At 43.8% G+C, this 15345-nt stretch overlaps 1 gene segment (V, D, J or C); it reads right to left on the bottom strand.

Moving 5' to 3' along the window:
* The window catches only part of LOC137348907 (Ig heavy chain C region-like), a 34858-nt gene extending 19870 nt beyond the window's left edge, over nt 1-14988 (bottom strand). The window contains 3 exon segments of the C gene segment in view: nt 12590-12644; nt 14426-14733; nt 14854-14988. Of these exon segments, the coding sequence occupies nt 12590-12644; nt 14426-14733; nt 14854-14899 (409 nt within the window).
* Between the last annotated feature and the right edge of the window lie 357 nt (nt 14989-15345).

The raw sequence follows: 15345 nt of genomic DNA, 5'->3' as shown, positions 1-15345 counted from the left end.
GGCTCTTCCTAAGTTCGAGGAAAGGGATGTAGAGGCATTTTTCTTATCTTTTGAAAAATAGCCAAACAGATGAAATGGTCAAAAGAAAGCTGGACATTGCTCATGCAGGGCAGGCAGGTAGGCAGAGCTCATGAAGCTTATGCCATGCTTTCTGAAGAGGCTTCTGCAGATAATGAGATGGCAAAAAAGGCTATTCTCGCTGCGTTTGAGTTAGTCCCTGAAGCTTACTGTCAGAAGTTTAGGAACTTATGGAGATTGACTGGGCAGACATATTTAGAATTTGAGAGGGTGAAGCAAATGAATTTTGACCGTTGGATACGGGCATTAAAGATAGAAACCACATATACCATACCTTCGAGAACTGATTCTCTTAGAAGAGTTTAAAAACTCCATTCCTTCAGTAGTGAGAAATCATATAGATGACCTGAAAGTTTTGAAAGCTAGGCAAGCAGCAGAGATTGCTGATGATTTTGAGCTTGTGAATAAGCCAACCTATTTTGTCCATCACCCCCATAAACCCGAGAAGGATAGAAAGTGGGAGAGTGAAAGGAAGGCAAGTAGCCGGGGACAGGAAGGTACAGCTGGAAACGCCCCAGGATCACCTCCTCAGGTCAGAAAGGAAGGTGCTGAGGGTAGAAGTGAGGTTCGCAAGCCAAAGTGTTATCATTGTGACAAAACAGGTCATCTTCGTTCAGAGTGTTGGAAATTGCAAGGTAAACCCATAGCACTTGTTGGGGTACGCAAAGTTATTGCAGAGGAATAGACTCTGACTGAGAGTGTAGCAGACCAGGCTATAGCTTTAACGATAGCTGTGAATGTGAAACCAGATACTAAAACTAAGAGGAGTGTAGAGGTTAAGAATAAAATACCTGAGAGTTATAATGATTTTTTGTCAAAGGGAAGAGTAACTCCGTATCCCGTAACTGAGGCAGGAAAACCTATCATTACACTCAGGGATACAGGAGCGGCTCAAACACTCTTGCTAGGGAAAAATATGAGGTTTCCAACTCATAGCGCCTTGAACGCTAAAGTTTTATTTAATGGAATTGGCAGGGTGTGTGTATACCCGTACTTTTGTATAAAGTATGCCTAGAGAGTGACTTAATAACTGGGGATAGTAACTGTAGGTGTTGTCCATAGTTTACCAGTAAAGGGAATTGATCTACACCTAGGAAATGATTTGGCTAGATCAAAAATATCATTTTTTCCTATGGTTACAGAGGAACCAAGTGAAATGAAGGAAACGGAGCAATTACAGGGGCAAGTTCTGAGAATATTTCCTGTGTGTCGTTATCCGAGCAATGGCTAAACAGGATCCATTGTCGGAGCTAAAAGGGGCACCACAAATAGATAGTCAGGCATCTGAAACCTTATTTGGGGATTTAGATAATCCAAATGAGATGTTTAACAGAACATCTAACATTGCAGCACAGCAAGCTGATCCAGAGATCTACCAAATAGCACAGACTGCTCTTCTCTCTGCGTATGAGTTAGTCCCTGAAGCTTACCGTCAGAAGTTTAGGAACTTACGGAGATTGACTGGGCAGATTGACTGCCCAGTCAATCTGCGTCAGTTCCTAAACTTCTGACTGTAAGCTTCGGGGACTAACTCATATGCAGAGAGAATAGTCAGAAGCTGAGGTGAAAGGAATTCCGGAAGGCTATTATATTTCAAACGAGGTTTTGAAGAGGAAGTGGAGACTGCCTCATAGACCTGTTGACAAAGACTGGACAGTTGTTGAACATATAGTGGTACCACCTAAATATCGAGAAGGATTATTAAGGTTAGCACACGACATTCCTTTTTCAGGACATAGGGGAATTTGGAAAACCAAATCACACGTAAGCAAACATTATTACTGGCCAGGTCTTACAAAGGATGTGAGACAATTTTGTAGGGCATGCCACATCTGTCAAACGGTGGGAAAACCACAACCTACCATAAAACCAGGGGATGAGGTATTAGTGTTGTTACCGTCACAGGGAGAACCAGTGAAAACACGGTTCAGTGGCCCATATAGAGTGATCAAAAGAGTGTGTAAGGTAGATTACTTGATTGACACCCCTGATCGCCGGATGAAGAACTGGTGTGTCACATTAATTTGCTCAAACCATATTACCGCAGGGAGGAGGATAAGCCAGTACAGGTATGTCAGGTAATCGGGACTGTGGAGAAGGAAAAGGATAGTGAGGATGAGGCAGAAGTAGGCCTAGGGAATTCTCAGATTGAACCTCCAACTATCCCATTAGCGAATGCAGAACGGCTAGGAAAATTAAACAATAGGCTTTTACACTTAGAGGCAAAACAGCGTGAAGTTCTAACCAGGGTTTTCACAACGTTTCAAAAAGTTTGTAGGGATAAGCCAGGATGTACAACCTTAGTCACACATGAGCTGGGTATAGGGGGAGACATTCCTTTAAAACAACATCCTTGTAGCTTAGATCCAGGCCCGAGTAGAAGCAGAGGTACAATACATGCTGAAGGGCAGCTTAGATGAAACTAGTCAGGACAGCTAGAATTCACAGATGGTCTTGGTGACTAAACCTGGTGGGACAACTCAAACTTGCATAGACTCTAGAAAATTCACTGTGGTAAAGAAGGCAGACTCCAATCCAAATTCTCATTTAAAGGACTGTATGGACAGAGTGGGCAACACAATGTGTCTTAAAGAGACAAATGTGTTGGAAGGATACTGTCAAATTCCTTTGACACCCCAGGGTAAGAAAAAATCAGCTTCTGTTACACCGGACAGAGTTTTCCAGTGTCACGTGAGGCCACATAGGTCAAGGGGTACTTGAGAAACTTCTCAGAGAATAGTGAGCCCAGTAATGGACAGTGCTCCTAGCTGTGCAGCTCACCTGGCTGAGGTGATGGACAACAGGAACACTTGGAAGGAAAATACAAAGCAATTGGAAGACTATGCTTGGAAATTTGAAATGGATTAATTGCGACAAATATTTGAAAATTTAAAGTCGAAATGTTCCGGTGGAACTTGTTGCTGTAGTCTAAACATTTTTTTTTACAAATGTGTACATCTGTAAATGCGTGAAAAAAATGCGTTAGCATTTTTTCAATTTGTATTTTTTTTACCCATTGTAATGAAACGTATTTCAGGAATGGTGTTTCATTCCGCTAGGGGCGGAGGTGTCATGGCCTTGTAGTCTTTTTCGGAATATGCGGTTTGCCTTTAAGGCTTGCAAGGGATCAGTATTGCTTTAAGGACCAGCAAGCCTCAGGAGTTATAGGAAGGTGCATTTTCGTTGCCTTAGAAACAGCCATTTGGAGACTGCGATTTAAAGGGTGCATTCTCGTTAACATAGATACAGCCACTGGGAGTGAGTCTCATGCGATACATTTGTTACAATTCAATTTTGAACTGGCCTTTAGTTGAAGACAGTTTGTTCTAACAGGAGACACAGACAAAGACATAAAGACACAGCTGTGATGACAGCACCTGGAAAAAGAACTCTCAACCATTTAAATTGAAGGAAGAGGATTTTAGCCTGTTTAATTATTATCTCTCAAAATTCAAAAAAAAGTCAAGCCAAAACAGAGTTCTCTGGTAATTTAAATTGAAGAAAGGGAAGTTAGACTGTGACAATCTTTTATCCCTCAAAATCTCTAAAGTCAGATTGATTCTGTTGAAAGTATTTGCAAGTCGTTAATTGTTGAAATTTGCTGGAGAAGGAAAGCCACATTTTGTGAGGACTTCAAGCAACATTCTGTGAAGACGTCAAGTATCATTCTGTGAGGACTTCAGGCAACATTGGACTAAATTTGCAAGGACTCTAATTTTTTCTATTTGAAATGTTGTTTATATCTTCATAGTGCTTAAGAATTTAGTTCTGCTAATTAAAGAGTTAATTTATTGATTTAAAGACACTGGTTTGGTTAGCTTCATTCAGGGGTTAATAGATGGCACAATTTGGCTGGGTCTTTCTTTAATTTGGAAAGTTTTAAATTATATGTTAGCCGATCTGTGGAGTCAAGAGATTGAATTAAAAGTTCATTGGTCCCACCACAATCAGAATCATATATTTTGATTGGGAGCTTTGACAGGAACTGAAAAAGGAATGTCGTGTGCTGATCTTAATAATCCTTGTCTATATTTAAGTGGTCGTAACACCTTCCTCCTCCAGACCTCCAGGTGAAGGCACTGGAGTCGGGGTGGAGATTCTGCCAGACATCCACCAAGTTGAGGGAACTGATCAGTCCCCTCAACTTCTCCACCGACGCTTGGCCACGCTGGGGACCGGAGCGATCCCTCACCTCAAGGGTACAGTTAAAATCCCCCCCGAGGATGATGCACTCGCCACTGTCGATAGAGCTCAAGAGAACGGAAACTTCTTCAAAGAAGCGTGCTTGCAACACACCGGGCCTGGGCATGTACACATTCACAAAGTGGAACGGCACACTACTCAGGCGAGCGACGAGGTGCGTAAGCAGCCCGGCACAAGCTCCTTGACCCCCAAGATCTCCGGCTGAAAAGTTGGGACCAACAAAATAGCCACCCCACTAGAAATAGGGGTGATGTGACTCATGAAATGGCCCTCCAAGACCTCCTCCCGCACCGGTTGCATAAAGAGCTGGTGGCAGAAGGAGTAGACATGCCGGAGGCTGTTCTCCCAAAGACCGAGCAGGACTGGGGTGATCCCTGACCTTACCTCCCCCAGATGATGCAGATGGGGGAGGAGGATCTCACTGGGAATGAAGTGCGGGTTGTTTGATAACATGATCCACTGCGCAGTGGCCCCCAGAGGGTCCACTGACCGGAAGGTCCCCCCCACAGTGAGCCCCTGACTCAAGGCCAGGGACACTGCCCACCCAGTCTTCAAGAAGAACACAGCCTTCCCTTACATCTTCCAGGCTGCTACAATGGCCGAGGGGCCAACAACCTCGGCCATTGCCTTTACGCAGGCCTCAATGGACATGTTGGGGTGGGGATAGCTCTTCACCCCATGGATGGATGTTATTAATTTAAAGGGTGAAGGGACTAAATGGGCAGCCACAGAGGCTGCAGCTGCAAAGGTAGTAGAGGGCCCCGCCACCGGTGATGAACCCACCCTGAGTGGTAGACTTGCAAATTGAAAAAAATGAAAGATTCACAAGAGATACTGAATTAAAAAAACAAATAACAGGTTAGGGGAGAGGCTGACGGTATAGAGGAGAGGGAAAAACAGGCTGTAAGGGATGACTTTCTCTCAGGATGTGGTGTACATAGCACACTTAAAACAGTCTTTGCCAGCACTCTTGGTTTTCCAGTCTTCTGGTTGGGGGAGGCGTCTTCACCTGGGTCAGCTGAAGCTGCCCAGGCACCAGCTTTCCCCTTCTGTCTCTTTTACCGGGCAGCTTCAGCTGACCCAGGCTGGGCAATTGGGATGGGGAGGGAGCTTCCCTGTGTCCTTGTTGCAGCAGCAGACAACCCTACAGAATTGGCAGCCCCACCCCTTCTTGTTCCGGCCACTTGTTCCTCCCCCAACAGTCCAAAGCAAAGCAAACTTCTGTTCAGAACCCACCTCCAAACCAAGTCTTGTTTCCAACTGAAGTTGTTGTTCAAGCTTTCCCTCTGCTCAGTGTAACTCCTCTCTCCATCTCTGCAACCTCCAACTGTCACCAGCACTGCCAGCTGAGGCTCATTGCTGCAATCAGCAGTCAGCACCTCCAATCAAGCAACAGTCAAACCTGTCCTGGGAGTGTTTGATGGGGACAGTGTAGAGGGAGCTTTACTCTGTATCTAACCCTGTACTGTACCTGTCCTGGGAGTGTTTGATGGGGACAGTGTAGAGGGAGCTTTACTCTGTATCTAACCCCGTGCTGTACCTGTCCTGGGAGTGTTTGATGTGGACAGTGTAGAGGGAGCTTTACTCTGTATCTAACCCCGTACTGTACCTGTCCTGGGAGTGTTTGATGAGGACAGTGTAGAGGGAGCTTTACTCTGTATCTAACCCTGTTTTTTTTTTAAGCAGAGCCAAGTTTGAAATTCTGATTCAAGGAAAGGACAAAGCAAATGGCTGAGGGCAGAAACCACTCAACAAGTAGGAGGAACAGCCGGGTATAGTTTACATTGCCGAGCCAGATGTTGGACAACCATGGCGTAGAGGGAGCTTTACTCTGTATCTAACCCCCATACTGTACCTGTCCTGGGAGTGTTTGATGTGGACAGTGTAGAGGGAGCTTTACTCTGTATCTAACCCCGTACTGTACCTGTCCTGGGAGTGTTTGATGAGGACAGTGTAGAGGGAGCTTTACTCTGTATCTAACCCCGTACTGTACCTGTCCTGGGAGTGTTTGATGGACAGTGTAGAGGGAGTTTACTCTGTATCTAACCACGTGCTGTACCTGTCCTGGGAGTGTTTGATGGACAGTGTAGAGGGAGTTTTCCAAACTGATGTCAATTGTAAACTAAATCAAGTGGAATGTGAAATGAAATGTCAATGTACAATATCACCAGAAACTAATTGCACCATTCTAGATGATGGTTTGGAATCTGCTTCTTCCACCATTTCAGAAAGTCCATTCCAGATCACAACAACACGCTGTGTAAATAATGTTTCCATAAATTTTCTCCTGATTACTGTTTCTAAAAATTTCCCCACCTCCACCACCATCAGGCTGATTGGCCTGTAATGTGTGACACAATCGTGCTTTGAATTTGCTCACTTTTGCCCTCCACCTAATTTCTCAATGTATTCAGAATTTTAAGAACCTCTTACCCACACCCCCCCTCCCTCCCCCACCCCCCCAGGAAGAACAAACTAAAACCGCTTTAATCCTAACCAATTAAACTGTTATTAAACAATTATATTAACAATTGGTTCAATGCTGATTGCGACTTTGCATTATACTGGAATAGGCCTCAAATAGTAAATTACATTACAGCACTGACATCCTACTCCACCCCTTGCCACTCACACTGAACTAATCCTTTCAACATCTTTCCAGAACTGTTCAAGCTTTACCCCGATAGCTGGTAGAACTGTTCTATTGACATTGTAGGACACAGAGAAATAGAGTGAAAGAAAGAGGTCAAGAAATAAAAAAGGGGAGAGAACGAAAGATGAAAAACAAAGGAAAAACTGAATGGAAGAAAGATAAGGAGTGAAAGAAAGTGGAAGAAAGAAGGATAAAAGACCAGAAGGAAAGAAAGAAAGGAAGGAAGGGGATCCTAGTGAGAAAATCCAGACAAGATGCTGAACAATAACTGCTGCAAAAATCATGTATAAAATCATCCGGACACAGGGAATATTTTTAACGTCTTTCTGGAAAAGAAGAATGTGCATTGGAATCACACAGACAGAAGTGTTTTACTCCAGTTAATTAACCCATCAGTGTTTGTGCTCAGTGATGTTCCCCACCACACAGCCCATGTTAGAATCAAACACTGTGGGTTAGAAATTCATCACGGGTGGTATGGGATCGCCTGCCAGTTCTACCCAGCGCCTGATATTCTGTTCCATTGCAGACAGTGGGATTAGGAAAAGGCAGCCCACCTAATACCATCCGGTTTGCACCACAGTCTGAGACAAATTTCTACCCTGAGTCCAGGTACATAGACAAGATGGGGAGCAATTCTAGATTTAGTCTTAGGAAATGAAGCAAGGCAAGTGGATGAAGTAGCACTGGGTGATCATTTTGGAGATAGTGACCATAATACAGTTAGATTTAACATTATTATGGAAAAGGACAAAATTAGAATTAAAAGTTCCAAATTGAGGGAAAGGCAAATTTTACGAAGCTGAGAGGTGACCTGGCGAAGGTGGACTGGATACAGCTATTTGAAGGAAAATCAGTGGCAAACCAGTGGGAGGCATTCAAAAGCAAGATTCTACAGGCACAGTGTAGACATGTACCCACTGAGAAAAAGGGTGGTACTGCCAAATCTAGAGCCCCCTGGTTATCTAGACACATATAAGGTAAGATAAAACAGAAAAAGAAAGCTTATAACGTCACAAAAAACTAAATACTTTAGAAAGCCTAGAGGAGTATAGGAAGTGCAGGGGTGAAGTAAAAAGGAAATTAGGAAAGTAAAGAGAGGACATGAAAAAATATTGGCAGGTAAAATCAAGGAAAACCCAAAGATGTTTTATCAGTACATTAAGAGCAAGAGGATAACTAAGGAAAGGATAGGGCCTATCAGAAGACGTGGGCAGGGTTCTTAATGAGTACTGTCTCTATCTTCACAGAGAGCGATGATGCAGACATTGTAGTTGAAGAGGAAGACTGTGAAATATTAGTTACGATAAGCATAATGAGAGGAAGAACTAGAGCAGGGTTGTCCAACATATTTCCCACAGGCTAGGTTCCGTCCTGCGGGTGTAAACTGTATGGGGCCGTTCCTCATCCTCACTAGGGGTCCATGATTGGAGATGATAAATTTCACATTGTCTTCTTCTTGCACACTGGCTTTAAAAAAAAATCGCGCTGTCAGTTTCACAGCTGACAGCTGCTGAAGCAGGAACGCACGTCCCACCTTCGGACAGATTCGGGGTTTTCCAACTTTTTTTTAAAAAGCCTGCCGGAAAACGCCAAATTTGTCCGAAGGTGGGAAGCGCGTTGCTGCTTCAGCAGTTATCAGCTGTGAAACTGACAGCACAATGTTTTTAAACAAACTGACCAACCATACAAATGCGGTGCTGAATGCTCCCACTCCCTGCAACTGTCAGAGAGAGGGGCGATGGACAGAAAGAGAGAGGACAGAGAGACAGAGAGGGATGGATACAGAGAGAAAGAGGAGGACAGACAGAGAGAGACACACACACAGATAGAGAGAGGGGTCACAGAGAAAGGGGGGACAGAGGGGAGGGGGACACAGAATGAGGATGACACAGAGAGGGGGCAACACAGGGAGAGGGAGAGACAGCAGGCAGATCGAGATCACTCCCGACAGATGGCTATCTATACTCCGCATTGCTACAAGTGTGCGGGCAAACATTGACTACTTGTGCAAGCAAAAAAATGCCAGGTATCAGTTTTCAATATAGTGATGAGAAAGTAAGTCAATAAATCAATCTTCTCATTTAAAGCTTCTTCACAAAAATGCACAATTTGTTGTTGTTTTGATTAATAGTAAGGAAAATTTTTAATGCCTTTATCTTTCCAAAATTGTCTCGTCGGCCCCCCATGTAAGACAAAATTGTAATATGGCTCCCCCCACAACTGAAAAGGTTGGACAACCCTGGGTCTGACATCCTTGAAAGTGGATAAATCACCAGAGCCGGATGGATGGCATCCCAGGCTGTTATAGGAAGCCAGGGAGGAAATAGCGGATGCTCAGAGGATCATTTTCAAATCCTCACTAGACACAGGTGAGATATTAGACGATTGGAGGTCTGTGAATGTTGTACCATTGTTTAAAAAGGATGCGAGGGATAGGCCAAATAATTATAGGCCGATCAGTCTGACCTCAGTGGAGAGCAAATTATTAGAATCAATTCTGAGAGACAGGATAAACTGCCACTTCGAAAGGCAAAGATTAATCAGGGATAGTCAGCATGGATTTGTTAAGGGAATGTTGTGTCTTACTAACTTAACTGAATTTTCTGAGGAAATAACAGGAAGGATTGATGAGGGTAGTGCAGTGGATGTGGTCTACATGGATTTTAGTAAGGCATTTGACAAGGTCCACATGGAAAACTGGTCACTAAAATGAAAGCCATGGGATACAGGGGAATGTGGCAGGTTGGATCCAAAATTGCCTCAATAACAGAAAACAATGGATAATGGTCGACAGACATTTTTGGAAATGGAAAGTGGTTTCCAGTGGCGTTCCACAGGGCTCAGTGTTGGATCCCTTGCTGTTTGTGGTATATATTAATGATTTGAACTTAAATGTGGGTGGCATGATTGGGGCATGATTGGGAAATTTGCTGATGGCACAAAAATTGGCCGTGTAGTTGATAGTGAAAAGGATGGCTGTAGACTCCAGAATTATATCAATGGTTTGGTGGAGTGGGCGGAAAAGTAGCAAGTGGAATTGAATCCAGAGAATTGTGAGGTAATGCATTTGAGGAAGGCTTCTAAAGCAAGGGAATATACAATAAACGGGAGGATATCGAGAAGGGTAGAAGAAGTGAGACCTTGGAGTACATGTCCACAGGTCCCTGAAGGTGGCAGGGCAGGGAGATAGAGTGGTGAAGAAGGTATATGGAATGCTTTCCTTTATTGGCCAAGGTATAGAATACAAAAGCAGGGATGTAAAACTGGAACTGTATAAAACACTGGATAGGCCACAGTTGGAGTATTGCAGACAGTTCTGGTCACCACATTACAGGAAGGACATAATTGCTCTGGAGAGAGTACAGAGGAGATTTACAAGAATGTTACCAGTGCTTGAAAGTTGCAGCTATGAGGGAAGATTGGATCGGCTAGGGTTGTTTTCCTTCGAACAGAGGAGGCTGAGGGGTGACATAATTAAGATGTGCAAAATTATGAGAGGCCTAGATAGAGTAGACAGGAAGGACCTGTTTCCCCCAGTGGAGAGGTCAATTACCAGGGGGCACAGATTTAAGGTGATTGGTAGAAGGATTAGAGGGGACATGAGGAAGAACTTTTTCACCCAGAGGGTGGTAGGTGTCTGGAATTCACTGCCCGGAACAGGGGTGGAGGCAGAAACCCTCAACTCATTTAAAAGGTACTTGGACATACACCTGAAGTGCTGTAACCTGCGAGGCTACAGACCAGGTGCTGGATGGTGGAATTAGAATAGGCGGCTAGTTTTTTTTCCAGTCGCGCAGACACGATGGGCTGAATGGCCTGTTTCTGTGCTGTAAGGTTTCTATGGTTCCAGGTGTAATTAAAGTTTACTATGTGCTTTTTGTAACGCTCACCTGAATGAGTGAAGTTCCTCTATTGAAGCCATCTTTTATTAATTTAGTTAATCATGTTGTTGAAAGAAACGAATTTCGATCAAATGCAGAAAAATAGTTTATGTATAACACACGGGAGAATTTCACCATTCCCAGAAATATTTGGAGAATATCATATCCTTCACAAAACCCTTGCTCTACCACCCCAGCAGGGTTTGAGATGTCAATTGAAGCTCTTTTACCTTGAACTAACCATAAACCTGCACCTGAAAAAGGATCGTCTCATTACTTTCATTCGGGGTCCTGTCTCCATTAAAAGGAGCAGCCAGAACTGCCTGAATGTTAAATCTTGTTCCAATAACACTGCAATATGAGATCTTATTCCTGCTCATTGGACTTACACTCAGTGATATTTAATCATCAGTGAGTTAATATATTTATATGAAATTTCCTCGTCGAATGTTTTAATCCAATAATTGTAAACATTGAAACGAATTAGGAGTAGGAGCAGGCCACTTGGCCCCTTGAGCCTGATTCACCATTTAACAAGATCATGGCTGATCTGATTGTAACCTCAACTCCACATTCCCGCCTAACCCCAATAATCTTTCACCCCCTTGCTTATCAAGAATCTGTCTACTTCTGGCTTAAAAATATTCAACGATTCTGCCTCCATCACCTTTTGAGGAAGAGAATTCCAAAGACTCACAACCCTCTGAGAAGAAAATTTTCTCCTTGTCTCTGTCTGAAATGGGCGATGCCTTATTTTTGAACAGTGACCTCCTCGTTCCAGATTCTCTTACAAGAGGAAACATCCTTTCCACATCCCCCTGTCAAGACCCCTCTGAATCTTATGTTTCAATGAAGTCGTCTCTTACTCATCTAAATTTCTTCAAAGCAATGAACAGAAAAGTCTGATACCATTAAATTAACAATTAACAGATCGAATGCTGTTATCACCCGAGAACAATTTCAACTGCACAGAAACCCTTTCACTTCTAAAGCCCTGAATGTGGGTCCAGTTCGAGCTGAGCTTTCAGAGGGAGATATGATTTAAACTCTCTCGCACTGAGCTCGCCCACCACAGATAGTTAAACAACTATTGTCAAAGCACAATCAAATACGATCTTATTCCACATGCAGCCTGTTTCCTGTCTGTACAGACAGCTCACTGGTTTATGCTGCAAGCTTGTTAGGGTGAGGCATTTTTTAATAAACACAATCCCTGTTTCTCACTCTGGACAAACTATTTACCCTCCATGCTCACTAAATTATCAAGTGAAACATGGAACATATTCTGTTTACACCAAAAAGCTGTTCCAGCAATGTTAAAATAAAACTTTAAACAACTGTAACATCAATTATTAAATCGCAACACTATTGGATGATGTGTTTTGACAAAATCCTAACCCACCTGCAAATGTCCTAAAATCCAAAAATGATCAAACCTGCCTCAACAGAGCAAATGTCCTGAAAACTAGAATCTGGATCCAGCAGAACATATTAAACATATCCTGGAATCTTTATTCGATTCTGATAATCGATTCTGTGGGGTTAAATCTTAACCCTTGATAGTACATCCAGTTATCAGATTCCAGCTCCAATTACTGGGAATATTCCTGACTCTAAAGAAATACGCCTGTCTCAGATAGAATCATATAATTGTTCTAAATCTCTCACTGGTTTCAGGTGAATCATACATCACACTTGAATTAGTAAACTCACGAATAACACAAATTAAGGAAAATATTAGATAAGGAAGGGATTGAGAAGTTTGTCTTACCTGAAGTCACGGTCAGAAAAGTTCCGCTGCCCCAGTAATCAAGTATACCCCAATTATAGACACTGTGATACACACCCGTACATTAACCTCCTCCCCTTTCACGGTCACTGAGCCCAGTCACTTCACATTAAACCACACTGACACTGCTACAAGTGAACAAATCCTGCTCTCTGATTCAAGCTGGAGATAGTTTGGGGTGCAGTGTTTGTTTTTTTGAATTCATTTCATGGGATGTGGGCATCGTTGACAAGGTCAGCATTTGTCACCCATCCCTAATTGCCCTTGAGAAGATGGTGAGATGCCTTCTTGAACCGCTGTAGTCCATCTGGTGTAGGTCCACCCACAGTGCTGTTAGGGAGTTCCGAGATTTTGAACCAGTGACTGTGAGGGAATGGTGATATAGTTCCAAGTCAGGATGGTGTGTGACTTGGAAGGGAACTTGCAGGTGGTGGTTTTCCCATGGATCTGCTGCCCTTGTCATTCTTGGTGGAAGAGGTCGCGGGTTTGGAAGGTGCTGTTAGGGGAGCCATGGTGAGTTGCTGCAGTACATCTTATATATGCTACACACTTTGCGTGGTGGTGGAGGGAGTGGATGTTTGTGGATGGGGTGCCAATCAAGCGAGCTGCTTTGTCCTGGATGATGTCGAGCTTCTTGAGTGTTGTTGGAGCTGCACCCATCCAGGCAAGTGGAGAGTATTCCATCACACCCCTGACTTGTGCCTTGTAGATGGTGGACAGGCTTTGTGGAGTCAGGAAGTGAGTTGCAGAATTCCCAGCTTCTGACCTGCTCTTGTAGCCACTATTTATGTGGATGCTCCAGTTTGGTTTCTGGTCAATGTTGATAGTGGCATATTCAGTGATGGTAATGCCATTGAATGTTAAAGGGAGATGTTTAGATTCTCTCTTCTTGGAGATAGTCCTTGCTTGGCAATTGAGTGGCCTGAATGTTACTTGCCATTTTGATTATTTTTTAAACCATGTTCCAGTCTTAAACTAGTTTTTCATATTTTTGCTTTCGGACAGAGCTGTTCATTATTCTGCCATTAACACTCTCTCTGGACAAATGCTATGGCTGGAGTTTTATCCCTCCCGCGCCCCCCAACCGCAGGAGCAGGCTTGAAGTGAGGGGGAGGCTTTAAAATTGAATGGGTGGCAGGGGTGCCGTTCCTGTCACCTTCCCGTTCCGGCTGCAATTTTACCGGCGGTGGTGGTGAGAAACGGCCCACCCGTCCCAGGCCAATTAAGGTCCCTAAGTGGCTAATTAATTGCCACTTAGGGGCCTCCTCCCATTGCCGCTGGTGTATTACCAGCAGTGGGAGGTTGACTTAGGACCCCCCAGTCCAACATAAAATTCCAGCCATTCTCTTTTACTACTATTACTACTCCCTTTGCCTTTTGCCATTTAATCTCTCCTGTCCGATCACAGACCTTTTCTTCTTCTTCCCCCTTCCCTTTTGCTCAGAGCCTATTACATTTCTAACCTTTGCCATTTCTGATGAAAGGTCACAGACCTGAAACCTTAATTCTGCTTCTCTCTCACCACCTGCTGAGTATTTCCAATACTTTCTGTTTTTATTATGGGGAATAAATGTTGGCCTTGCCAGCGACATTTCAGTCCTACATCCCAGAGCTGTTACTCGCTGCATTTTCCCTCTTTCAACTAATATCTTCAAAGAAAGTTGTTCACACACCCGGATTTTATTGAATCAGGATCTGATTGATATCCACTGGACATGAGGTAAAAGCCGGTGATATCATCTGAAGAGTCCAGTTTAAATAGCTTTCATGTGGCAGGTTTTTGAATGGAGGGAGCCCCCATCTCTCACACTGTGCCATCCCAGGGTACCATCGCACACAGTAATACATGGCAGTGTCGTCGGCTGTCAGATTAGGAATTTCAATATAGCTGGTAGAAGCTTCTGTTGAAAAAGTGATTCGACCCTGAATTCCTGGCGCGGAGATAATGCCATGTCCTTTCCTGTAACAAACTAACCACTCCAGCCCTTTCCCGGGGACCTGTTTCACCCAGTTCATGTGATGACCATTGACATCGAACCCACTCACTGTACAGGACAGTTTGTGAGACTCCCCGAGCTTTTTCACAGCTGACTCGGGCTGGGTCAACACGATATTGGACCGGACACCTGTTAATAAAAGAGAAAAAGAAGAGTTCACTTTAATAAACCCGTTGTCTAAACAGAGGGTTAAAGAGTCTGCGAATAAGCAGCCGCACTGTGAGGGAATAAAGCTGCGGGACCACTCACCGGTTAGACAGGCCAGAAGGACACAGAGATAAGGAGCAATCCCCATCGCCCTGTGTATTCACCCAGACTCAGACAGACCAGAAATCGGCTGCTTCAGGGCGGCTTTGTTTGGATCTGGAGTCAGTGCTGTTTAAATAGGGAAGCGGAGTGAGTGAGTGAGTGAGGGTCCCACAGTTTAAACAGCAGCTCCACCCACTGAAAGCAGAGGCACAGCTTCCTGTCCCCGCCTCCAGCAGTGATTTCAGTGCTGCTTCTGCTTTGGTTATTTAGGTATCACAGACTAACATCTGTATTCCGCCAATGTTATGAATGTGGTTAGCGCGAGCTAAATCTTACATGACCCGCTGATATGGGGTAGTCTGATAATGAAGAACTTATAAAGGGAGATGATCTAAAGATGGATCTTGAAAATTCCCAGTGTTGGGACTGCCACTATTTTCCTTTGGCAGCTTGTTTCACTATGGGATTGTTCTTGGAAAGAAAGATTGTTGA

This window comes from Heterodontus francisci, chromosome 34 (assembly GCF_036365525.1).
Source record: "Heterodontus francisci isolate sHetFra1 chromosome 34, sHetFra1.hap1, whole genome shotgun sequence".
NCBI classification, from domain to species: Eukaryota; Metazoa; Chordata; class Chondrichthyes; order Heterodontiformes; family Heterodontidae; genus Heterodontus; species Heterodontus francisci.
The sequence above is the reverse complement of the archived record's forward strand: the minus strand, read 5'-3'. Positions and strand labels throughout refer to the sequence as shown.